This window comes from Tenrec ecaudatus, chromosome 4 (assembly GCF_050624435.1).
Source record: "Tenrec ecaudatus isolate mTenEca1 chromosome 4, mTenEca1.hap1, whole genome shotgun sequence".
Taxonomy (NCBI): Eukaryota; Metazoa; Chordata; class Mammalia; order Afrosoricida; family Tenrecidae; genus Tenrec; species Tenrec ecaudatus.
This window is the reverse complement of record NC_134533.1, coordinates 80,407,473-80,432,023: the sequence shown is the minus strand read 5'-3', so window position 1 is coordinate 80,432,023 and position 24,551 is coordinate 80,407,473. Positions and strand designations below refer to the sequence as shown.

Genomic DNA, 24,551 nt, shown 5'->3' with positions numbered 1-24,551 from the left:
TGGCTAACACATGGTTGTTGTTGCATTGTGTCCTAAAGAACATCAGGCTTTAAAAGATGTTTCTGTGGTCTTTATTTTCGAAGACACACACACACCTGCTAAACATGTACAACTTTAGCATTCCTGAGTCCTTTTAATTCCTTGATGCTCCAATCACCAAATGAACAGCATCCAAACGCATCTGCAGCTCCCCAGCTCCACCTTTGATTGTGCCATTTTAAACTTTGTGTTTCACTTTTCTCCAGCCAGCTCCAGGCAAGGAAGGCTGCAGAGGTTGACCTCTGTCTGCACAACAGCAGTTTTGCTGCTAGCATTCACAAGGCCTTTGGTGATGCCATTGCTTGTTTAACCTAAGTCCACATTACAGTGGACTTTTTTAAGATTCTAAAACCACGTGTAACTTCCGAGGTACCTCTATGTAGACTTGAATCTCCCATTTCTGGGCTGATTGGAAAGATGAATAGGAAGGAATCACATTTACTCTATGGTAGACTAACAGAAAAGTAGTTATGCTTATGGTTGCAGCTATGTCTTCTAAGTACCTGGATGAATACATTAATTGGTTCTTGATCAATAGGAGACACAGCATAGGGTGACAGAGATCATAAACTGAACCAAACACCCCAAGGCAATGAGTTACAGCACCTGGGGACTCAGGGCCATGGTCTCAGACACCAGGGTTAGCTGGCAATGGAGTCCACCACAAATGTTCTCTCTCCGTCGTTCTTCTTTGAGTAGAACATGACTGGGGTCCATTGGCAGCCATGTTAGGTGTAACTTTGGGACTCGGTAGGAAAGAAGAGTCATGGAAGCTGAAGGTGCATGGAAACAATTAGACTAATGGACCATGAGATTGGCAGTCAACAAGACCCTGTGTCCAAAAAACTAGATGTCCAGCTACCACTACCAACTGCTCTGAACGGGATCACATTAAAAAATCTTAGATAGAGGGGGAAGGAAATGAACAAAACAACATACAGACCAGACCTACTGGTTGGATTAAGACTGGTAGAACCCTGAGACTGTGACCCTTAGCCACCAGTCAGGTCTGAAACTGAACTTACCCTTGTGGTTCAATTTTCAGACATACAATAGGAGGCTTCAAAAAGTTCATGGAAAAATTCTACCTTTTCCATTTTTCCACCAACTGAGGCCCTCGTCTAAGGGAAATGGTAACACCCAGGAGGTACACACACTTTAGAATAATCAACCATGGTGACCAAAGTTAAGTATTAGGAAAGGAAGAATGGGATGAAGTGGGGACTGCATTCAATGACGTGTGTGAATTGAGTGGCAAACTGATTTGGTCTGTAAGCCTTCACCCAACCACAGTGAAAGTTAGTAAGGGAGAGCACATGAACTTTGAAGTCAGATGTCTCGCTCAAAAGTGAAAAATTATTCCGTTTCCTGCATTAACACCAGTAAATGATTTAAGAGTTAAAATTAAAGTCTTAGATTGATTCAACAGTAAAATACTGTGATCCTACTAAGTTAAAGGTGGAGAAACAATAGTGAAAAGAAATTCAAGGCCTGGCAGCACATACATTCTGGTTCAGAGACAGCAAGCAAGATAATGCCAGATTAAAGCTGAGAACTATGGGAAATAAACTAAATGTGTAAGAATGGGAGTGGAGAAGGCTACTTTAGGTAATGGCAGTGAATGAATGAATGAGCTTTACAGAAGATTGCTCCTGAGCAATGAGGAGATGTGGGCAGTAATAGGAAATGAATTAGTGATACCAAAGCATTTGAGGTTTATGGTTTTACACTGGTACCCTGGATTACCTGTTAAACTGCTAACCGGAAGGTCAGTACTTTGAAACCACCTTCTGCACTGCTTGAGAAAGATGAAGCTTTCTGTTCCTGTATAAACAGCCTAAGAAACACAAAGGCGTTCTATGCCCTATGGGGTTGCTATGATTCAGAACTGACTCAGTGGCAATGAGCTTGTTTTTAGGGGCAGGAGATAGGTGTTTGGAGAGACTTTTTCAGATAGAAGGAACACCGAGTAAAGTTGCTTGAGAAACATGGAACTAAGTGTTTAGTAATCCAGTAGAATCTAAAATGTGATTCCTCTCCTAGTTGCTCCAATAAGAAAACTATTGTCTTTTTTTTAATTGTGAGGTTGTCAATTTTTTTTCTTTTAAATATCATTGTATTGGGGCTCATACAACTCTTATCACAATCCATACATCATCTGTGTAAAGCACACGTATACATTCATTGCCCTCATCATTCTCCAAACTCGCTTTCCGCTTGGGTTGCTGGGATCAGCTCCTCAGTTTGCTTTTTCCCTTGATAATTTGTAAGTTCTTATTATTTTGTCGTGTAACTGTTGTCTTTTCAGACTTCTTAACCACTACAACCAAGGACGGATATGATGTTAGGCAAGTGGACATAACTCCTTTAGAGCAAAGGAAGTTAACCTTCGATACCCACGCACTGGTGCAGGACTTGGAAAGTCATGGTGAGAAAAGGGGCGTCTTGAGAGTAAGCAGTAGCACTACTACCACTAGTAGGAACAGCCGAACGGGTTTAATAGGGGCAGAATATTTTAGTCATTAAAAATGGTGTTGCATAAAGAATTTTTGCTAAGAAATGCTCAAAATGTACTAAGTGAAAAAGTAATATAAATGTGTATGTGCAGAGTACTTCTAGTTACCGGTATGTAAAAATGAAAAGAAAAACTAGTTTGCAAGTAATATTAAAATCCACACGGAAGTGCACAATGTGCAAAAATTATTTTTTTTAATTACCAGATGTCAAAGCAGCCATTTAAGTGAAATTTATTGGTACAGGAATAGAAAAGTAGATTTAACAGAAAGGAGTAAAATTCAGAAACAACATAAAAGAGAACTTCAAAAAGTTTGCATAAAAATTCCGGTGTCTTTCAATTCCTTCTTTCCACAAAATTTTTGAAGCCTCTTCATGTATATGAATAAATAAATATATATGTGTATGTATGTATACCAGGGAACTTCAGAAAGTTTATGGGGAAAAATCCACTATATCTTAATGGCATTTTTCCAACAAGACTGAGCCTGTATGTGAATTTAGCATGTGAAAAGGCATTTCAAATTTAGGGAAGGCTAGCTAGCCGATTCCATAACTGAGACATGATAAATGACTAGTCATTACAAATAATAATAATGCAGCTTCATTTTTTAAAAACCCAGATAAATTAAAAACTAATATAAAAATGAAAGACAAAATTACAAAATACTAGGATGCAGACTATATCCTCAAAGCGAGGAAGACATAAAATTCCAAAGTAGTGACAGTAAAGGCTGACAGGTGACAGACCCATTTAAATCTGCATATCAAAATGTACCATACATAAAGTTTAAAATGTTAGCACAAATGACATGAACCTACTTCATTTATATAACAAGAATTCTTATTAATGAGTAAAGGTTATAATCACAGAAAATAAACATATAAGCAATAAATATATGTAAACATGGTTGACCTCACTACCAACCAAGGAAATACAGATTTTATGTAAAAATCAGAATACAATACTATCTTAATGCTAGTTATATATTAACTAAAACAATAGCCAGTTTTGATATAGTAAGAAACCAGTAAGAACTGAAAGTTAAAATACTAATTTAGCATTATCTGCCAGTTTTTTAAATTAGAAACACTTGCAAGAGTAAATTTAACTATTGAGGAAATTGACTCCATCCATTCTCATAAAGATGTGCACTTTAAAAACAGACAAATATTTGCTGCTTACAGGATTTGACAAAGCACAAGCAGAAACCATCGTTTCAGTCCTGAGCAGTTTATCAAATGTCAGCTTGGACACTATCTTTAAGGAAATGGTCACTCAAGCCCAACAGGTAATGCATTCTTTCTTTTCCGTTCTGATCCTTTCCAGGGAATAGTCTTCATAAGCAGATCTCTCCCCACTCACCGTCTTCCTTGCTGGGCTCCATAAAAGAACTCAAAACATGAAAAGCCTGCATGGATGGTTATAAGAGCTTTAAAAGCCCCCAATAAAATGACCTTTTAATAAAAATTTTAAGACATTTTAAATTAAAAACCTTTAATAGACAATGTAAGATATGGAAAAAATAATTTATAACTTATCAAGGGTTTGGGAGGGAGGGAGAAGAAATGGGGAGCTAATATCAGGGGCTCAAGTGGGAAGAGAATGCTTTGAAAATGATGGTGGCATATGTGTTCAACACATTGGAGGAATATATGGATTGTGATAGATGTAAGAGCCCCCAATAAAAATATTTTTTTAAAAAACCCTTTAGTAAAGGGAAAGACTTGGGAGTTAGAACAGTCATAACAGCATTATGATACTGGGATTTTGCAGTCTTTTTTAAGTACATGAGATTTTTACTGTTCGAATCATGAGATGATGGTATTGTTACTCCAATAATTTAAAAAATTCCTATATCGCAGTCATAGTTATGTTCTGGTTAATTTTCAGACTTGAAAAGCTAAAAGAGACTTTACAAACACATCACATATGGCTGTTAGGCTTTGACCAAATACTTGAATCCTTAAGGTCATATTTAATGCCATTTGCCAGTCGCTTGGGAGAAAGATGGGGTTTTGTACTCCCATAAAACCTTACATTCGTGGAAACCCACAGGGGCAGTTGTACCTTGACCTGTAGGGTCACTATGACTTGGCATTGACTTCACGGCAGTCTGTTTGGTTTGGACCACGCACTTAAGATTTAAGGGTCACAGTGCTGACTGTTTTTCATCAATGATCTCCTTCAAACCCTCTAATAACTCTGAAGTGGTTGGACCCTACCTAGCTTACCACAGTGACCCATTTACCTTGCAACTTCTCTGAACCTCACCTCCTGAGAGGCAAAACCGAGTAATTCTAACTCTAGAACTTTTAGGGAAGCTTCTGCTCCTAAAAACTTCCCTTTTCCTCATTATGCCATAGGAATTTCTATTTCACAATTAGAACAAAAATCAGTGAGGTTATATAAGGGATTTGTTTAGCTAATTAGCATTTTAAAAACTTGAATATGGAATAAAAATTCATAGTCTCCATCTTGAATTAATGTACCTCTCAAACAGAAGTTAAGATTTCCTATATAAAATCTCACAAATTTTATTACTTTCAGGGTCAAGGAGGATTCTAAAGCTTTTTTTTTTCTCTTTGAGAGTGAGTCAGTGAATGAGAATGAGTGAGTGAGCGAAAGAGTAAGAGTGAGTCAGTGAGAGTGAGTCCGTGAAAGACTGAGCGTGAGTCAGTGAGACTGAGAGTGAGTGAATGAGAGAGTGAGTTGATTCTAAAGATTTTTATTACCATCTCTTAATTCAAGATTTAGAATTATAAGCATTTAACCCCTAAATTTAAGTTACTTTAAATTCTGTATTATTTTGCCCTATTTCAGCTTTACCCATTCAGGATCATAGCAGACTACCAAATTCACTGAAGAAAAACAGTCATCTAATTCCCCCAAAGCTATTCTAAAAGAGCTATAAGGACTTACTGAAATTTTCAATGATAGGATTTTCTCTTCAAATTTTAAGGTTTTCTATAATAATACAAGGAGGCTTCAAAAAGTTCATGAAAAAAATTCCATTATCCTTTCATTCATTTTTCCACTCTTTGAGGCCTCTCCTGTAAGTAAGGTACTGTGGAGTCACCGTAGTTAAGTGCTCAGCTCCTAGATCAGTGGTTCAAACGAGCCAGCAGCTCTGCAGGAGAAAAGGCTGGAGAGCTGCTTCCATAGTTTACCGCCTAGCAAACCTTCTAGGGGCAAAGTCGAACTCTTGCACTGGGCTTTCAGGCCTGACCTTTTGGAGGCAGATCTCCAGAGAAGTCTTCTGACACACCTCTGGGTGGAGGTGAACCATCACCTTTCAGCTGATAGTTGATTGTGTTATTGTTTACACCACCTAAGGTACTTTTATTTTACTTTTACAGACAAAAGCAGGCCAGTACTGTTATATACCTTCCCCAAGTCTCACAGGGTTTGGGATTCAAACCTAGACAGCCTGACTCTAGAACTCACAGTTTGAACTAGTACTTTCTGTAGCTTTGCCATCATCTAAAGATTGTTCTTGGGGAAGATGGATGCATACCAAACTCTTTAAAGATTGGGTCCTTTCTTGATCACGTGTCTGGAACTGCGATACCCTCTATTTTCTAAAACTTCAAGTCCATTGGAAACAGTTTTTCTCACCCAGACCAGACAGTGGGAGCCTCAGCCATCCACCCCAGCCACAGTGTGACTGACAAAGTAGGAGTTCCAGCTTAGGATCCCGTTCTTGTTCTGTGCAGTGAGGGAGGGAGGGAGTTTCCAAACCCTGTACAAAGGTTCTTTTTAAGGTTAGATACTCAACTTTTTCTTTTGGTAAAGAAGAATAAATGATAGTTTACAAGCTACCTAATTTTAAGAAGTTTAATGGTACTATTTTAATTTTCTTTTTAAGGCTGCCTTAATATTTCTACAATAATATCTCTAGCAAAACAAAAGTTTATGTATCTTATCAGGAAGAGACCAGCTATATTTTTGTCACATATTCTTGGTAGTGTCAACTGTAAGAAAAATATCTAAGGATTTCAGCCAAGTTATTACTGTATATACTCGTGTATAAGCCAAGTTTATCAGCACATTTTTTTCTTTTTCTAATTTTCTTTTCATTTTTACATTTTATTAGGGGCTCATACAACTCTTATCACAATCCATACATATACATACATCAATTATTTAAAGCACATCCTTACATTCTTTGCCCTAATCATTTTCAAAGCATTTGCTCTCCACTTAAGCCCTTTGTATCAGGTCCTCTTTTTTCCCTTCTCTCCTCCCTCCCCCCTCCCTCATGAGCCCTTCCTTGATAATTTATAAATTATTATTTTGTCATATCTTGCCCTATCCGGCGTCTCCCTTCACCCCCTTTTCTGTTGTCCGTCCCCCAGGGAGGAGGTCACATGTAGATCCTTGTAATCAGTTCCTCCTTTCCAACCCACTCACCCTCTACTCTCCCAGTATCGCCCCTCACCCCCTGGTCCTGAAGGTATTATTCACCCCCTGGATTCCCTGTGCCTCTAGCTCCCATATGCACCAGTGTACAACCTCTGCCCTATCCAGTCCTACAACTGGATCATGGTAGTTTGGGGGGGGGGAGGGAGCATCCAGGATCTGGGGGAAAGCTGTGTTCATCGGTACTACATCGCACCCTGACTGACCCATCTCCTCTCCTAAACCCCTCTGTGAGGGGATCTCCAGTGGCCGACAATTGGGTTTGGGTCTCCACTCTGCACTTCATTCACTATGGTATATATATATATTTTTTTTTTTTGCACAATGCCTTTGGCACCTCGTGATCACACTGGCTGGTGTGCTTCTTCCATGTGGGCTTTGTTGCTTCTGAGCTAGATGACCGCTTGTTCACCTTCAAGCCTTTAAGACCCCAGACACTATCTCTTTTGATAGCCGGGCACCATCAGCTTTCTTTACCACATTTACTTGTTCACCCGCTTTGGCTTCAGTTGTGTCGGGAGGGTGAACATCGTAGAGTGCCAATTTAATAAAAGAAAAGTATTCATGCATTGAGGGACTAGTAGAGGCCCAAGGTCCTTCCACCACCTTAATACTAAACCTATAAATGTAGACACATGGATCTATTTCCCCATCCTCATATATATATTTGCATGTACATGTCTTTGTCTAGACCTCTATAAATGCCCTTTGCCTCCTAGCTCTTTCCTCTATTTCCCTTGACTTTCCTCCTGCCCCACTATCATGCTCCGTCCCCACCTGGGTGACAGCTATACCTCTTCTTTATGTAACCTTACCCATGATCATCCCCTACCAGGCCTATCAGCACATTTTTATGCAGTTTTTTGGGTAAAATTGGGTGGTTCCGCTGATACTCAGGTTGGCTTATTCTCGAATATATACGTTATGGTGTACTGACAAAGAGTCGTAATTTCAGATCCAAGAGTCAGTGCGTTTGAATTATGAAAGTACATGGACTGCCAAAAGAACACATCTGCCTTGGAAGAGGTGCACCCAGAGTGCTCCGTAGGGGCAAGAACGGCAAGACTTCGCCTCACATTCTATGGACATCTTGTCCGGAGAGACAAGTCTCTGGAGAAGGATATCATGCGAGGGCAGGGAAAAGAGGCCGACTCTCGGTGAGCGAGATTGACAATAGTGGCTGCAACAGGGCTCAACAACAATTGTCGGGACAGTGCAGGACCGGGCAGTGTTTCTGTTCTGTTGTTTACTCAAAAGGTGTGTTATGTTGACTCAGGGGTCACTAGGAGTCGGAACCAACTTGACAGCACCCAACAAGCATTTATTTCATTAGGATTCTTTTCATTACAAAGTTTACTTCTCTTCTTTGGAAAATACTTTGTCTTCCTTGAAGCTTAGTTTCCTTTTCAATTTGTTATTCCACCTATATAGGCTTTATAAGTTTTGTTGTGGTTTTTAACTTAGTCACCAACAGTTAACATTGCATCTTAGAAAAGCATAATTCTGCAAAAGAAATGGCATTCCATAGAGTACTAAGTTATTTTTCTTTTCTAGGAAATAACAGTACAACAGCTAATGGCACATTTGGACTCCATTAGAAAAGATATGGTCATTCTAGAGAAAAGTGAATTTGCAAATCTGAGAGCTGAGAATGAGGTGGAGCAAGTTTTAAATTATTACTAATAAGATAACTGATTTCATACGCATCCTACTTTGTTAATAGACTCAAATAGCAATATACATGGTTATTAACAGGTTTTAGATATACTGTCTATTTAATCATATCCAGTCTTTTTAAGAATACATTATACATTATGTTTTGCATGCCGAATAAGTTGTTCCTTAAACAAATAAAATTCATAAAAAAGGAAAATCTCAGTTACATATTTATATGTAAGTTTTATTATAACTCATTCTTAGAGCGGAAAGTAATATAGTATTTTGTATTTATTTGATCCTGTACTTTGGTCACTTAAGATATTTTGTCACTTAGATAAACATATGTTCTTAGAATTAAATCAGAATTTTAAGTTACTAAAGTTGTAGGCTTAAAAAGTAATAATTTATAAATAATCAAGGGTTGGGGAGAGGGGAAAAATGAGAAGCTGATATCAAGGGCTCAAGAAGAAAGAAAATGTTATGAAAATGATGATGGCAACAAATGTACAAATGTGCTTGACATAATAGATGGATATATGGATTGTGGTAAGAATTTTATGTGCCCCTACACAAAATGATTTAAAAGTATTTTTTTTAATTCAGAAAGTTATTTTTAAGAAAATTTAATACCAGAACTTAAATACCAGAACAGTATTTTCTACTGTTTTGGTCATAAAAATTATTTTCTGAATATTCGGGTTTGGGGCAGCTTTTTTTGTTATTTAACTTTTCTTTTTAAATTCTGCCTTGGAAATCTAGAGATGGTCAAAATTTTGCCAATTCAGGCCTTCAGCATTTCTGAATCTATCATAAGAAAGTCTTTTAATGTTAATTGTGATATCTTTTATACCTAGAAAATGAAAACTGAATTAGATCAAGTTAAACAGCAACTAATAGTAAGTAAAATTTTTTCCCACCTCAGAATATTTTATTGATTGCAGAATATTTTTAAAATAGCATTTTTTAACCTTTTCCTTTTTCTTTAAAGAATGAAACCAGCCGAATCAGAGCAGATAATAAATTAGACATCAACCTGGAAAGGAGCAGAGTAACAGATATGGTAGTGTGCTTTTGACCTGACTTTCTGAGTTACTGAGTCCTTTTATCATGCCCTACGTTTATTTACTTATTTTAACCACCTACTGTCTCATATCCTTTAGTTTACAGATCAACAAAAGAAACTTATGGAAGTAACCACAGAATTTACAAAAAAAGTAAGCTACTACATTAAAAATGTCTCTCTTGAAGAGCTTTTTTGCTTCATATTTTTATTTATACCATTTTTTGGACTTAGAAGCTAACCTGCCACATAGAACCCATGGTTTCCACAAAGCTGTTACAGTCAACTTGCTTAGGAGGCTGCTACCAGGTAGCTTAGTAGTAACACTTGACCTCTAAGTCAGAAGCACACTTTCCATATACCATTTAAATAAAAAACATCATTGCCACTGGATGAACTCTTAATCGACCCTGGAAGCCAAATTAGAATTGCCCCTGTGCATTTCTGAGACTGTAATTCTTTACAGCAGTAGAAAGTCTCCTCTTTCTCCAGCTGGTAGTTTTGAACTGCTAACCTTATGGTTACTAGCTCAATAGGTAATCCACTATGCCACCAGGGCTCCCTCTACAGAGCATACTTAAGCAGGCGGGGGACTATTTTCACATAGAAAATAACTTTCAAAAACAAGGATTCACTATTCCTAAAAATGATCTACAATTGGAATTTAAATAAATGCTTTCTTAAATTTTTAAAATAAGAGTACTGTATATACTCATATATAAGCCAAGTTTTTCAGTACTTTTTTTTTATCGTTTTATTAGGGGCTCATACAACTCTTATCACAATCCATACATGCATCGATTGTGTAAAGCACATTTGTACATTTATTGCCTTAATTATTCTCAAAACATTTGCTCTCCACTTAAGCCCCTGGCATCAGCTCCTCAATTTTCCCTTCCCTCCCTGCTCCCCCCTCCCTCGGGAACCCTTAATAATTTATAAATTATTATTTTGTCATATCTTGCCCTGTCCAACATCTCCCTTCACCCCTTTTCTGTTGTCACATGTAGATCCTTGTAATTGGTTCCCCCTTTCCAACCCACCCTCCCAGTATCACCACTCACACTACTGTTCCTGAAGGGATCATCTGCCCTGGATTCCCATTTCAGTATATTTTTAATGCAGTTTTTGTTGTAAAATTAGGTGCTTTGGCTGATATTCGGGTAGGCTTATATTTGGTTATATACGGTAATTACATACTGAGTGCTTATTATGTATTCTAGATTTTACTTCAGTCTATTAACACATTGAGTCCTTAAATCAGCTTCTATGAGGTAGGTACACTTATTTCCATTTGGAAAAGGAGGATCCGAATAATTAAGGTCACCCAGTTCTAAGTGGTAGAGGGGGAGGGAGTATGAACCTAGGTTTCTCAACTCCATACTCATCATACCTTCTCAAGAACCCTAAATTGTAATCATTGCTTGATCTCTGTGCTGGAACTAAAACTCCACTTTCTGACTCAGCCTAATCCTTTGCTTAAAAGTTAAAAGCCATTTGCTCTGTAGTGTAACAGAAAAAGCATCCTTTTTGGGGGGCTTATAATGTGATAGAAAGGAAGGTCTCATTTGCCCTGAAGATCCTGTTCTCTCACTTCTTGACCAAATACAGGAGGTAAAACAAGAAATCAACAGTTTCTCTCGTAAGTAGTTTCTGAGCACCAGGTCCCATCTACTAATTTCTCCTACCCCTCAGCTCCTATACATATAGCCGTCATGTTGCCCATCACATATTACAGCCAGCTCCTTTGGCCATATTATAAACCTGGCTATTTTGCAGAATATATTTCAAATTTGAGCTGTGATAGCCCCAGGACTTTAGACACGTAAAGTAATAGTTCTGAGAGTAAAGTTTGTGCTTGCCACCCCCCCCCCCAAAAAAAAAGGCTAAACTTCATGAAATTAACATCACAACCGTTTGCAACTACATTCAGACAAAAGGTTATTACAAGCTGAAAATTAACAATGTTATTGTTAACTGAAAAACTGACTACCATGGAGTTGATTTGACTCATAACACCCTACAAAACAGAACTGCCTCCCATGGGTCTCTAAGACACAGTCTCTGGAGTAGAAAGCCTCTCCTTTATCCTGAAGAACCTTGCAGCTAGCAGCCCAACTTGATGGTCTGGTCGGTTACCCATTGTTGTGCCATCAAATCTGCTCAACTCAGAGAATCTTTTAAGTATAACAGAATGAAACATTGGCCAGTCCTGTTCTATCCTCTTGATTTTTGTAATGTTTGATGTGCTTCTTGTTTTATCCACTTGTGTACATTACACTGAGGCTTTTTATTAAGCATTTTAATGGGATGTATGTATGAATCACAATCCATACATACATCCATTGTGTCAAGCACATTTTGTACATTTGCTGTCATCGTCATTCTCAAAACATTTGCTTTCTACTTGAACCCTTGGCATCAGCTACTCCTTTTGCCCCTCCCTCCCCACTACCCCCTCCCTCAGGAACCCTTGATAATTTTAAATTATTATTGTGTCATGTCTTAATACTGTCCGAGGTCTCTCATCACCCTCTTTTCTGTTGTGTGTTCCATAGGGAGGAGGTTATATATAGATCCATGTGATCAGTTTCCTCTTTCTACCCCATCTTCCCTCCACCCTCCCAGTAGCGCCTCTCTCACCACTGTACACACTGAGGCTTTTAAGGAACCCTGATGACACAGTGGGTTAAGTGTTAGGCTACTAACCAAGAGATTCGGTCCCACCACCCTCTCCACATGAGAAAGTTGAAGCCGTCCTATGTCCACAAGTATGTATGTCCTCAGAACCAAACCCTATGGAGAAGTTCCGTTTTTCTGTAGGACTGCTGTGCGTCAGAATTCTGTAAACAACAATGGTTTGTTTATAAGGCTTGCAGTTGAATGTTTATGGTATATAGTCAGCCCAAGAAGTGGTCTCCAAATATCAAAGTAGAAGGATTGTGTTTGTTAGTTTGTAGTGTTCATTTAATGTGAATTTTTTATACCACCTTGTTCCAACTGTGCTTGCCCAGTTAAGACTTTTGTGACACATAATTATCCCATAAGTATTTATAATATAAAAATGTCTTGTTTGTAATACAGAAGGGAAAATTCTATTATTATTTTCTACAGGATAACCAAACCAAAAGTGTTATTTCAGAAACCAGTAATAAAATTGACACGGAAATCGCTTCCTTAAAAACACTAATGGAGTCTAACAAACTTGATACAATTCGTTATCTTGCAGGTAAGTTATTTGTCAGAAAGTACTGCTGTTTAATTTTCAGATCTGTTAGCTCCTCTGTCCCAAGTAACTCTGTCAGCACAGCAGGACAGAAAAAGGAGGCGCTATCACAGCTCCTTTTTAGCATGGTCCCATAGAAAGCGTGAAGTATATCATAGGCGATTCTGCAACTTAGTAGAAGAAAACAACATATGAACAGCAAAGAAACAAACACAAGTACAAAATGATGTAAGAATACACCTGGTGTTCCACAAATGAAAAAGTGAAATTACTAGTTTCCATCCAGGAAATTGGCTTAAGAAAATAATATCTATTCAGAGACAAAATATACAATTCTAACAATCCCTACCCTTCCATAATTCAGTTGGAGTAAGTAAATTCCCTTTTATACCTAAACTAGTTCAAGTTGCATGTATACTCCTAAACAAAGAGTCCTGGCGGACTGATACATACTCAGAATCTTATAGCCAAATTAATTAAGATTTGAGCAAAGATTTCTTCTCCAGGGGAAATACAGGGTCTTTAACTCTAGGACTTTGAAAGCTAAACTGGGAATTTTTACACCCATTTTTTGCTCATGACTGTAAATAGTCTGAATTTTACTTAAGTGGGGCACTTATAAGCGTTTTTCAGGCTGTAAATCTCCAAATTAGAGCCTCAGCTTTCACCTAAAGAGTGGCTTGTGGGTTCAAACTGCTATCCTTAGAGGTAGCAGCACATGCGGCAGCCCCAAGCCCCATTCCAGTTTGCACAGCCAAGGGACATTATCCCCTTAGTTCCACTTCCAAAAATCCTAGAAGGCATCTAAATGGCCCCCATGGGGTCACACAGGAGGCAGTTATAAGACATTGTATTATTGCCAACACCTCAGATACTCTAGGGTCCCTTGGATCCATTTATGACATTAATTAAATCTGTAAGTCCAAAACCCACTGGTACCTAGCCTAGTCCGACTAAGAGCAATCCTTTTTAGGGTTTCCATGACTGGAAATCTTTACAGGAGCAGACATGCATGTGAAGCAATTGACAGCTTCAGTCTTCTCGCCATTTATCATGATATCACCTACTGATCTAGTTGTGAGGATCTTTGCTCTTCATCAGCAGGTCCTTCAACTCCTCACTTTAAACAAGAGGTTGTAACATCTACATATTGCAGGTGGTTAAGCCTTCCTCCAATCCTGACGCCAAGTTCTTCATCTAATCCACTTTCTCTGATGACTTGCTCAGCTTACAGACTAAGTATGGTGAGAGGAGACAAGCCTGACACACACCTTTCTTGATTTTAAACCCTCTAGTGCTCCCTTGTTCTGTTCACAGGTGACTTTGGTCCATGGACAGGTTCCACATGAGCACACTTGAAGTGTTGAAGCCTTGGGATAGTCGATAAAACACAAGTAAACATCTTGCTGGTATCTGCTTTCAACCAAGATCCATTTGATGTTAGCCATGATATCCCTTGTTCCACATCCTTTTCTGAAGCTGGCCCGAATTTCTGGCAGCACCCTGTCAATATACACCTATTGTTGTACATTTTGTTGGATCACCTTTGGGGTGGGAACCAATAAAGGATTTTTTCCACTCATATATTCATGAAAGGATTTTAAAATCAAAATTGGCCAGGTAGCTAGCTGTCATCCAAATGTTTTGGCATAGACAAGTGAGTGCTTCCAATGCTTCATCAGCTTGTTGAAACCTTTCAATTTGTATTCCATCAGTTCCTAGAGCGTTTGGTGAGGGGAGGACATGGGGAGGAGAGTGAAGGCTAATGACATCAGTGCAGCTTGAACGTCTTCCTTCAGTACCACTGGTTCTCTATCATATATCCCAGAAAGACTTCATGAGAAATTTGCTTTGGAAGGAAGAAAGATGAGGCTTTCTACTCCCTAAAAAGTCAGAGTCTCAGAAACCCCCAGGGGCAATTCTACCCTGCCCTACAGAGTCGATATGAATTGTGATCAACTTGCTGGCAGTGAGTTAGGTCTTTGGTTACTCTGTAAAACGTAACTTCTCTGTCTTTAATCAAACGAATTTACTCAATCTCCCAGATTCTTTTAAAAAAGCTTTTCATGACTATTTGAAACTGGAGAGTTCCTAAAAGCCTCACTCATTTTTGGCTTCTTAAAGGACACCTATCCAAGGTGAGGTAACATACAGAGCAGGTGATATAACTATTAAAATCTGATCTCCTTTCTGCTTTTTAACTTCATTTGTTTTTCGAAGAGTTTCTATTAAAGCTCCATATTTTATTTTATTTTTTTTCACTTTTTAAAAAGTTTTATTGACATATAATTCACGTAGCATACAATTTAATAATTCAATAATATTAAGAAGAGCTGTGATTGCTATCATCACAACAATCAATTCTAGAACATTTTATTCCCTCTTGTGCTCATTGTTGTTAGTTGCCCATTTTCTCCCAACCTTCTTGGGAGAAAGAAGGTAATTATTCCATGCCACAGGTAATTATTAACCAAAATTTTAATCCAAGCAGGGACCCTGAAAATGGATTTGGGACTTTCACTTTTGCCTTCTGCAAACAGAGTGCTCAGAATATAAACTCTAATACCATTCCCTTCTCTGATCTAGGATTTTATTATTTCCAATCCTTGGATCACACAGGGTAAAGCTTCATATTTTAATTTGTAAAATGTTGGTAGACATATTAAATGAAATTACCTTTAAATGTACCCAGAAGAAAAAATTATATTCTATGCAGGATACAGATATCTGTTTACTACCCTGAAATACTGAACGTAGGCAAAGAAGCCTTTCATTTATTAGAGGCTCTAAAGTTTATACTTATTTGAAATTGTCATTGTGAAAAGTCCTAATGCTAAGGACTTTAAATGCTGTTTATAGATTCTAACAGACAAACTACACGTTGTTCTTAAACACAGAAAACATTTGAGAATTAGCAATCCCGTCCTTATGGATATCCATTGTTTTTAGTTGTATTTTCTAGAGCAGGGGTTGCAAACTTTCAAGAAGGAAGAGCCAAACCTGTCCCTCACAACAATTTAAAAATTATTCGAGAACCATGAATATATTTTTACAAACAAAATCACCATTATCTGAGTCATCCTTTCAGACTTTTATAAATGACACTATGATAGTTTTATTTTCATGTTGAATTTTACTTCAGAGCCACATGTACATACCAAGATCCCGACATAGAACTTGAGAGCCGCAGTTTGCCAACCCGTTTTAGGGGCATGAAAAACCTAGAGTTAAAAAATGGTCAAATTTCCCCTATTTTGCTCTCATTTTAACATTGAAAATTGACGTTATTCTTTTTATCTCTGCAAAATTATCACAAATACATGACTAGTGGTGTAACTTCTTCTGTCCACAGCCTCGGTGTTTACTTGCCTCGCAATAGCCTTGGGATTTTATAGAATCTGGAAATAACAGCAGAACTACTATATTGTTCTACCATTGCTGCAGCTCTTGGCTTCTTAGGACACTACATCAAGGATTGGTAACAAGATTACTTAAAGCATTATGGACGGAAAAGAACTGTTTCAGCCTAAGATCTATTTACTTTTGTGATGTTGAAAAGCTATTGTTCAAAAACTGATTGGTTTATAACAAGGCTATTTTGTCTCCTTTTGATAGTTTCTACGTCATAGAAACTGATCCAAAGTTTCGTTTGCTTAAATTCAATACTGGACTTCTTCATGCCACAGATAATGAAAACATGTTCCAAGCCTGTATACTCCACATTGCATTCAACTTTCAAGACAACTATTGCAAGCCTGCATTTTCATATATAATAAAAGTTTGGATGTTAAAAGTGACATCATAGCACAAGTTTGCTTTTGTTACTGTTTTTGTTTTGTGTTTGGCAATGAACTAAAACAATACATTTTAACATTCAGTGTGGGAACTGTAGAGTTGCTAAATACTGTGTTCTGATTAGTGCATGAGTTTTCCCAGTTTACTTACAAGCACCAGTTCACCAGCACTTCTCAGGAACCCATCCTAAATTTATTATAAAAATCAAGGTTTTAAAGACAATTCACATAAATTCAGCAAATATCTGTTGAAACATGATCTTTTTCCCCCCCTCTGATCCTACCTTTTTTTATTAAATATTTCTATTGGGGGCTCTTAACATCTCTTATCACAATCCACACATTCATCCAGTGTGTCAAGCACATTTACACATATGCTGCTGGCATCATCATCTTCCCACTTGAGTCCCTGATATCAGCTCCACATTTCTTCCCTCTCCCTCCCACACCTGCCCTCCCTCATGAACCCTTGATAAGTTATAGATTATTATTTTCATATCTTACATCGTCCTCCGTTGCCCTTCACCCACCTTTCCGTTGTTTGTCCCTGAGAGGGGGTTATATGTCGATCCTTGTGATCGATTCCCTCTTTCTCCCCCCACCCTCCTCTAATCCTCCTGGTATGTCTACTCTCATTGTGGCCCAAAGGGGTTCATCTATTCTGGTTTCCCTGTGTTGCGGGCTCTTATCTATAATGCTCTGGTCTAATCTGATTTGTAAGGTAGAATTGAGGTCATGATACTGGGGTGAAGGAAGCACCAAAGAACTAGAGGAAAAGTTGTGTGTTTCATCGGTGCTAGACTGCACCCTGACTGGCTCATCTCTTCCCTGTGACCCCTCTGTGAGGGGATGTCCAATTGTCTACAGATGGGCATTGGATCTCCACTCTATGGTCCCCCACACCCCCATTCACATTGGGTATGATTTTATTCTGGGTCTTAGAAGCCTGATACCTGATCCCTTCAGCACCTCGTGATCACACAGGCTGGTGTGCTTCTTCCATGTGGGCTTAGTTGCTTCTCAGCTAGATGACGGCTTGTTTATCTTCAAACTTTTAAGACCCCAGATGCTATATATTTTGATAGCCTGGCACCATCAGCCTTCTTCACCACATTTGCTTATGCACCCATTTTGTTATCAGCGCCTTTTAATGCAGATCAGGAAATTATGTTTATTTTTGTCTTATTCTACTTGGTTATTTATTAATATCAATAATGCACGTGTCATTTCAGAGGAGCTCTGGTGGCACTGTAATTGGCATTGGGCTGCAATCCACAGGTTGGCAGTTCAAAATCACCAGTCCACAACTTGAGATGAGAGGCTGTCTGTTCCTATTAATATTTACATCCTAGAAATCCTACATAGGGTTGCTGTGAGTTGAATCAACTCAATGGCAGTAGGATAAATTTCAGGAAAGTTACTAAATATTTCCATCTTCAGTTTTATCCATAGGATAAGGCCAAAGATACCAAACATTCAAATACCTAAATGAGAGAATTCTAAGGTAAAATTTTATATGTAATAATGTTAGAATATAGGGAGACCACTCTCTTGACTATTCTTTATATATTTTGTTTCTAGAACTAAACAAGTGACAAGGTTATTTTAAATAACTGATGACTCATTATGATTAGCACAAGTTTTTTATTGAAGTATTAAAAGCAGCTCATATGGGTTAAAGCTCGCTGTACCGTTTGTTCACTCAAACATGAATGCCATTTTGTGCCAGGCACCATGCTAGTCGTTATGTCATTCCCTTAGAACTGCTAGTCTTACTGGGAACCCTGACGCTGTTTTTGGTTCGGATTTAAAATGGACTAAAATGTTGAAGGAATGTTGTATGAAAGAAACTCCAGTTGCATAGCATTTTTTTTTTGCATAGCATTTTTATCACTCGTGGTCTCTTTACTTACTCTGCCTGTGGTGAAGTAAAGTAACTTACCTAATTGTAAATTGAAAGGAAAAGAAAAGACCCAAGTAGCCCAGCTCTTTCTCCCCGCTGCTATTTGGGACCATCGTATCTGCAGAGAACACTCATTCTGCTCTGTTTCTATGGGTCAGGTGCTGCCGCTGCAGGCTGAGGCCTATTTCCCAGCACAGTGATGTATGGAACAATCAATGTAAGTGTAGATTTCTGGAGTTCAGTGATAAGCTTATTGGCCTAAAGATACTATAAAGTATATTCTCTAATAACAGTTTAATCAGTAAAGTACTATATTTTATGTGCCAATGTCTCAGCAACCTGTGTGCAACAGAACCAAACATGCCCAGTCTTGCACCATCCTCACAGTCATTTCTGTTTAAGCCCACTTACGTTGTTGATAAAATACTAAGGGGTAACACTCCCCACCCCCACCCAAAAAAAGCAAAGAAAAAAGCTCCACTTTGCAGAGCTTTCAGAGTGCATTTTTCCTGTTAGGCGAGCATCAAGCCACTTGCTCTGAGTTAGTGCCCCAGCGTGTCTCCTGGGAAGGTTCTCTCAGGTCACAGTGAACTTTTTCACAAAAGCAGTTTTCACTTGAACCCCCCCTTTTTTTTGATGGCCAATTTCAGAGAAGAGCCTGAAGCTATGAAATTTTGTTTCCTGCTTGGGGGGAAATGCCATAGAAACTGTTGTGATGTTGAACACAGCTTACATGGGCAGTGCTATGGGAAAAACTCAAGTGTATGAGTGTCATTCTTGTTTCAAAAAAAGTGAAATGCTGATTGATGACAAACCTTGTTCTGGGTGTCCATCAACTTCCCGAACAGATGAAAATGTCAACTTGTAGTGCATTTGGAGTCCATTCCACCAGACCAGACTGTTAATCAAGCTTTCCATTTAGAGGTTCTGAAAAGATTGCATAATAGTGTGTAACAAAAAAGGCCTGGGGATTGGTTTTGCCACCACAACAATGCTCACACAGCAATCTCAGTGCACCAGTTTTGGGCAAAAAAAAGAAAACCAGCATGCCTCCTGCCCCTGCGTCTTACTCACCTGACCTCGCTCCGTGAAACTTCTTATTTCCATGAATGAAGAGGGACATGAAAGGACAGCGATTTGACGACTTAGAAGAGGTGAAGATGAAAACTAGAGAAATGCTGTCAGCTATCCAAACAGATGAGTTTTAAAAATGTTCCAGAAAATTGAATTGCAGATTTGGCAAATGCATTAAGTGTAATGGAGTACTTTGAAGGTGCTAATGTGATTTTGTAAAAAAAAAAAAAAAAAGTTGAATACATAGTTTTGAAAAAAAATTCCATTTTTTTTGTGGAGAGACCCCGTCATATAATTACCTGATAGAATTGCTGTGAAAATTATGAGATTATGTACACAAATAAGTCAGACACAAAGGGTGAATATTGATCCCAATTATAAATGAATAGACCAATGCAGAGAAACAAGTTTATTTGTAATTACTAAGGACTAGAGAAAAGTGGTAAATGATTGCATAAGATTACTGAGTTTCCCTGGGGTAATGCAAAACTTTTAGAAATGGTGGTAAAAATGGATGGTAAACCCAGGGATAAGGGAAGAAGTGATCCAAAATCAATGTCAAGGAGGGTGTAGGAGGCCTGGGTAGGGCTTGATCAAGAGCAAAACAACCAAAAGGAATGACTGAAATGCAAGTGAAGGCTGAACGTGATAGTGGGACAAGAGGAAAGTCAAAGGAAATAGAGAAAAGAGCTAGGAGGCAAAGGGCATTTATAGAGGTCTAAATAAAGGCATGTACATATCCTATGTGCATATATTTATCGATTTAGTATTAAGGTAGCAGATGGACATTGGGTCTCCACTCAAGTACTCCCTCAATGCAAGAACACTTTGTTCTATTAAATTGGCATTCCATGATGCTTGCCTTCCCAGCACAATCGCTGAAAGACAAAGTGGGAGCGTAAGCAAATGGTCAAGAAAGCTGACGGTGCCCGGCTATCAAAAGATATAACTAACGTCTGGGGTCTTAAAGGCTTGAAGATAAACAAGCAGCCATCTAGCTCAGAAGCAACCAAGCCCACATGGAAGAAGCACACCAGCCTGTGTGACCACAAAGTGTCAAAGGGATCAGGTATCGGGCATCAAAGAACAAAAAATCTTATCATTGTGAATGGGGAGTGAGGAATGGAGACCCAAAGCCCATCTGTAGGCAACTGGACATCCCCTTATAGAAGGGTTGTGGGGAGGAGATGAGCCAGTCAGGATGCAGTATAGGACCGATGAAAAATACAACTTTCCTCTAGTTCTTTAATGCTTCCCCCGCCCACCCCACCCACACTAGCATGATCCTAATTCTACCTTACAAATCCAGCTAGACTAGAGGATGTATGTTGGTATAGATAATTAGGTAGAAACACGGAATCCAGGACAGATAAACCCTTCAGGTCCAATAATGAAAGTAGCAATACTAGGAGTATAAGGGGAAGGTGGGGTAGAAAGGGGGAAACCAATGACAAGGCTCTACAGATAACCCCCTCCCTGGGAAGTGGATAACAGAAGAGTGGGTGAAGGGAGACATCAGACAGTGTAAGACATGAAAAAATAATAATTTATAAATTATCAAGGGTTCAGGAGGGAGGGTGGGGGAGGAACAAAAAATGAGTTAATATCACGGGCTCAAGTAGAAAGCAAATGTTTTGAGAATGATGATGGCAACAAATGTACAAATAAACTTCACACAATGGATGGATGGATTATGATAAGAGTTGTATAAGCCCCCAATAAAATGATTAAAAAGAAAGAAAGAAAAATAGTGGTGTTGGTTGCACAACTTGGTGACTCATGTGGTGAATGTATTCTAACTCGATGACATTCAAAATGAATACTGTTCAGCAATGGGCTTCCACAAGCCAAGTAAAGAGACCACCAAGAGATGAGAAAACTTGAGGGACCATGTATCAGCAGATAAGGATTAAATACCAGAATTTATAAAGAACTTACACAACTTAACTAAAACGTAAACCAGCTAACCAAAAACATGGGCAAAAGATTTGAATAGTCATTTACGAAAGATGATATATAAATGGCCAATAAGTACATGAAAAGATGCTGAACATCCTTAGCAATTAACCACACACACAAAGTTGCCGTCATATCGATTCCATGTCATGGTGACCCCTTGTGGCTCACAGTAGACTGCATTCCATAGGATTTTCATGATCATGACCTCTCCGAAGCAGAGCAGATCTTTCACAGTGCCTCTGAGTAGGTTCAAAGGGCAACTCTTTCTTAGTACCCCAGCGCTTAACCAGGTGCAGCACTCAGGGACAAGTAGCCAGTTCATTAGTCGCTGTCAAGTCAATTCTGATTCATGATGACTCCATGTAGGCAGAGCCGCTCCACACATTTGGCAAAGCTTCCATTTGTGTTTTTAAAACTTCATTGCCATCAAGATACTATAAACCATACTAATAACTGATTTCTCAGTAAAGATACTCTTTGTTGTTATCTGTCATTGACGAGCAACTTTGTGTATAACCGAACCAACCTCAGAGTGGCTAGTGGGTTCATCTCCAGCCTTCTGGTCAACAGTGGGGCACTGAACCACTTCCAGCGCTCCGAACCCTGCGTTAGTTCTGGCTCAGCGACCCAGGGCACAGCACAACAACACTGCCCGGTCCTGCCCGTCCTCACCACGGTTCTAATGTTTGAGCCCAAGCCAGAAGTCTGCGTGACATAAACAGTTAAGTGCTTACCCAAAAGTCACAGCCTTGAGAGAGCCTATTTAAAAAGCTACCATTTCACCCTTACTAAAATGACTTGTTTTTTAAAAGGGAAAACAACAAATATTGGCAAGCATGGAGAAACGAGAACCTTTATCCATTGCTGGTGAAAATACAAAAATGATACAACTGCTGTGGGAAACAGTTTGGTGGTTCCTAGAAAAGTTGATTGTAGAACTTTTATATGACCCAGTAATTCCACTCCCAGGCATATGCCCAAGAGCTTAAAAGCAGCAACACCTGTAGACAGAATACATGTATACCAGTGTTCACTGCAGCATTAGTTACCACAGGCACAAGGTAGAAACAACCAAAATGTCTGTCAGCAGATGAACAGATAAATGTACATAAAAGGAGACTTCAAAAGTCTGTGGAGAAACATTCTCTCTCAATTTCCTTATCCACAAACTTGAGGTCTCCCTGTCCATACAATGGAATGTTAGCAACAAAGCTTAATACTTACTACACCATCAATGAACCTAGACAATATATTAACTATCACACAAGGACAATAATTATTTGTGCGGAATGTATAGAGAGCAAGCACTATTAGTGGTATCAGGCAGGACGTAGGGAGAAAGGCGGACTTATTACTTAAGAAGCATGTTTGTGGAAATACCTATTTATGGTGCTAGAAAACTTGACAACAGACATTGGTATGGTTGTATGACATAGTTATTGGTGTCAGTGAATTTAATTGGCAAATGATAGTGATATAATAATCAAAAAAAGTCAAATGAGGCTGTTTGCTCCCATAAAGATTTACAGCCTTGGACTCTATGTGGGTTGCTGTGAGTCAGAGTTGGCTTTCTGACAGTGGGTTTGGTTTTCTGGTTAGTATTTTTACCTTAGCTTGAAAGCCTATGTGAAAACCTTACAGACACCAACAACAGTGACTATAAAGTTTATCTATCAGGATCAATAAGCCATTTTTTAATCACTAGCTTACCAACCTCTGAGTGGCCTGAACTAGGCTCAGTAATCAAGTACACTCCTGCCAGCGGAACTGGTGCTGGTGGTACTGGGTCCAAGTGGCTTTTTAGGTGGCTGCCGGGGTCCGGAGGCTAGGCAGTCAGATGTGGGGGGAGAAGGCTGCCGCCAGTGATGCCCAGGGCTAGCCATCAGATCTTCAGCAGGAGGCAGGCAGGATCTAGTCATCTGCCCCAAAGAGTGGAATCTTTGCTGGATCACAGAGTAACAAGTGAGGATGGAAGGTAAAAAGATGTGGGAACTGAAGTAGGGAAAAAGCTGAAATGTCACCACCAAAATACACTGGATTTTTCAGTTCAAGAGGAAAAACAGGAAGAATCATAAACCATGTGTTTCTTATCTTCTCCCATGTTGGCTCCTCTATATCCTGTCTTATAAAGCTTGCAAGACAGAACAATGGCTAAATTCTGAGACTTTTTTAGTGGATATTCTTAGCAAGCATACACTATGTGTTTTTCTCTTTATAGAAGAACTGGTTTTTGTTTTTATGTAAAAATTTCCTGAGGGTGAGATGTGGCTGTCATTGTAAAGTTGTTCTTTTTTAATATGTATCCTCCTTCTGACGCTGCATTTTCTCCCAAGTCCATACCTGTTTTGAAAGTGAGGCCATTCAAAAAATTTTTTCAAGAAATAAACATATTCACTCTAATATTAGTATATGATACTCTCTAGAAAGTGAAAGTAGTAATATTCTACTAGGGAGTAACCTTTTCTAAAAGCTGAAACGGGCGTGTGTTTTGATTAAACTTACTATCTTTTTTTTTAACTTACTATCTTACAAAGCTTATGAGAATGCTCTTCAAGCTCCTGACTCATGTTAATCTGCTCTGGAGTCTTGGCATGCCCATGAAGATGCAATACCAAGTGTCTTGGGAGGAGGAATACAACTGAGTCCACGGCGTTTTTTAAACCCGAGAGATTGTATAACACACTTCTGCCTTCACAATTGGAATAACAACATCACAGTGATTCTGAGAAGAATCCACGTAGATTTACATTTCTATTCATTTTTGAAACGAAGGAGAAACATCAAATGTTTACTGCAAGAAATCTCCCCCTTCAGTACCTTCTCACAAACACGCCCCTAGAAGGCTCCTTTTTCTTCACTGCCCTCTTCTCTTTGCCAGAGTCACATGAAGAGTTGTCTTC

General features: G+C 38.8%; 2 protein-coding genes across 11 annotated transcripts in view; one reads left to right on the top strand and one right to left on the bottom strand.

The window, feature by feature from the left end:
* CCDC90B (coiled-coil domain containing 90B) overlaps nt 1–16,720 on the top strand; it is a 17,479-nt gene extending 759 nt beyond the window's left edge. The window contains exons 1-9 of one of the 3 annotated variants that reach the window (XM_075546386.1): nt 2,450–2,467; nt 3,742–3,845; nt 7,932–8,133; nt 8,531–8,632; nt 9,490–9,531; nt 9,624–9,695; nt 9,796–9,849; nt 12,810–12,924; nt 16,274–16,720. In XM_075546386.1, the coding sequence (XP_075402501.1) occupies nt 7,957–8,133; nt 8,531–8,632; nt 9,490–9,531; nt 9,624–9,695; nt 9,796–9,849; nt 12,810–12,924; nt 16,274–16,329 (618 nt within the window). In that variant the 5' untranslated portion in view covers nt 2,450–2,467; nt 3,742–3,845; nt 7,932–7,956 and the 3' untranslated portion in view covers nt 16,330–16,720. Of the gene's footprint in view, nt 1–2,347; nt 2,468–3,741; nt 3,846–7,931; nt 8,134–8,530; nt 8,633–9,489; nt 9,532–9,623; nt 9,696–9,795; nt 9,850–12,809; nt 12,925–16,273 lie in introns of those variants that run through there. The other 2 variants (XM_075546387.1, XM_075546385.1) reach the window with 2 other exon arrangements.
* The window catches only part of ANKRD42 (ankyrin repeat domain 42), an 86,148-nt gene continuing 65,338 nt past the window's right edge, over nt 3,742–24,551 (bottom strand). For 3 of the 8 annotated variants that reach the window (XM_075546377.1, XM_075546375.1, XM_075546381.1), the window contains 2 exons: nt 24,469–24,551; nt 17,170–22,652 (listed from right to left, as the gene is read on the bottom strand). In XM_075546377.1, coding sequence (XP_075402492.1) covers nt 22,637–22,652; nt 24,469–24,551 — 99 coding nt within the window. In that variant the 3' untranslated portion in view covers nt 17,170–22,636. Of the gene's footprint in view, nt 3,966–15,524 lie in introns of those variants that run through there. The other 5 variants (XM_075546380.1, XM_075546376.1, XM_075546383.1 and 2 more) reach the window with 5 other exon arrangements.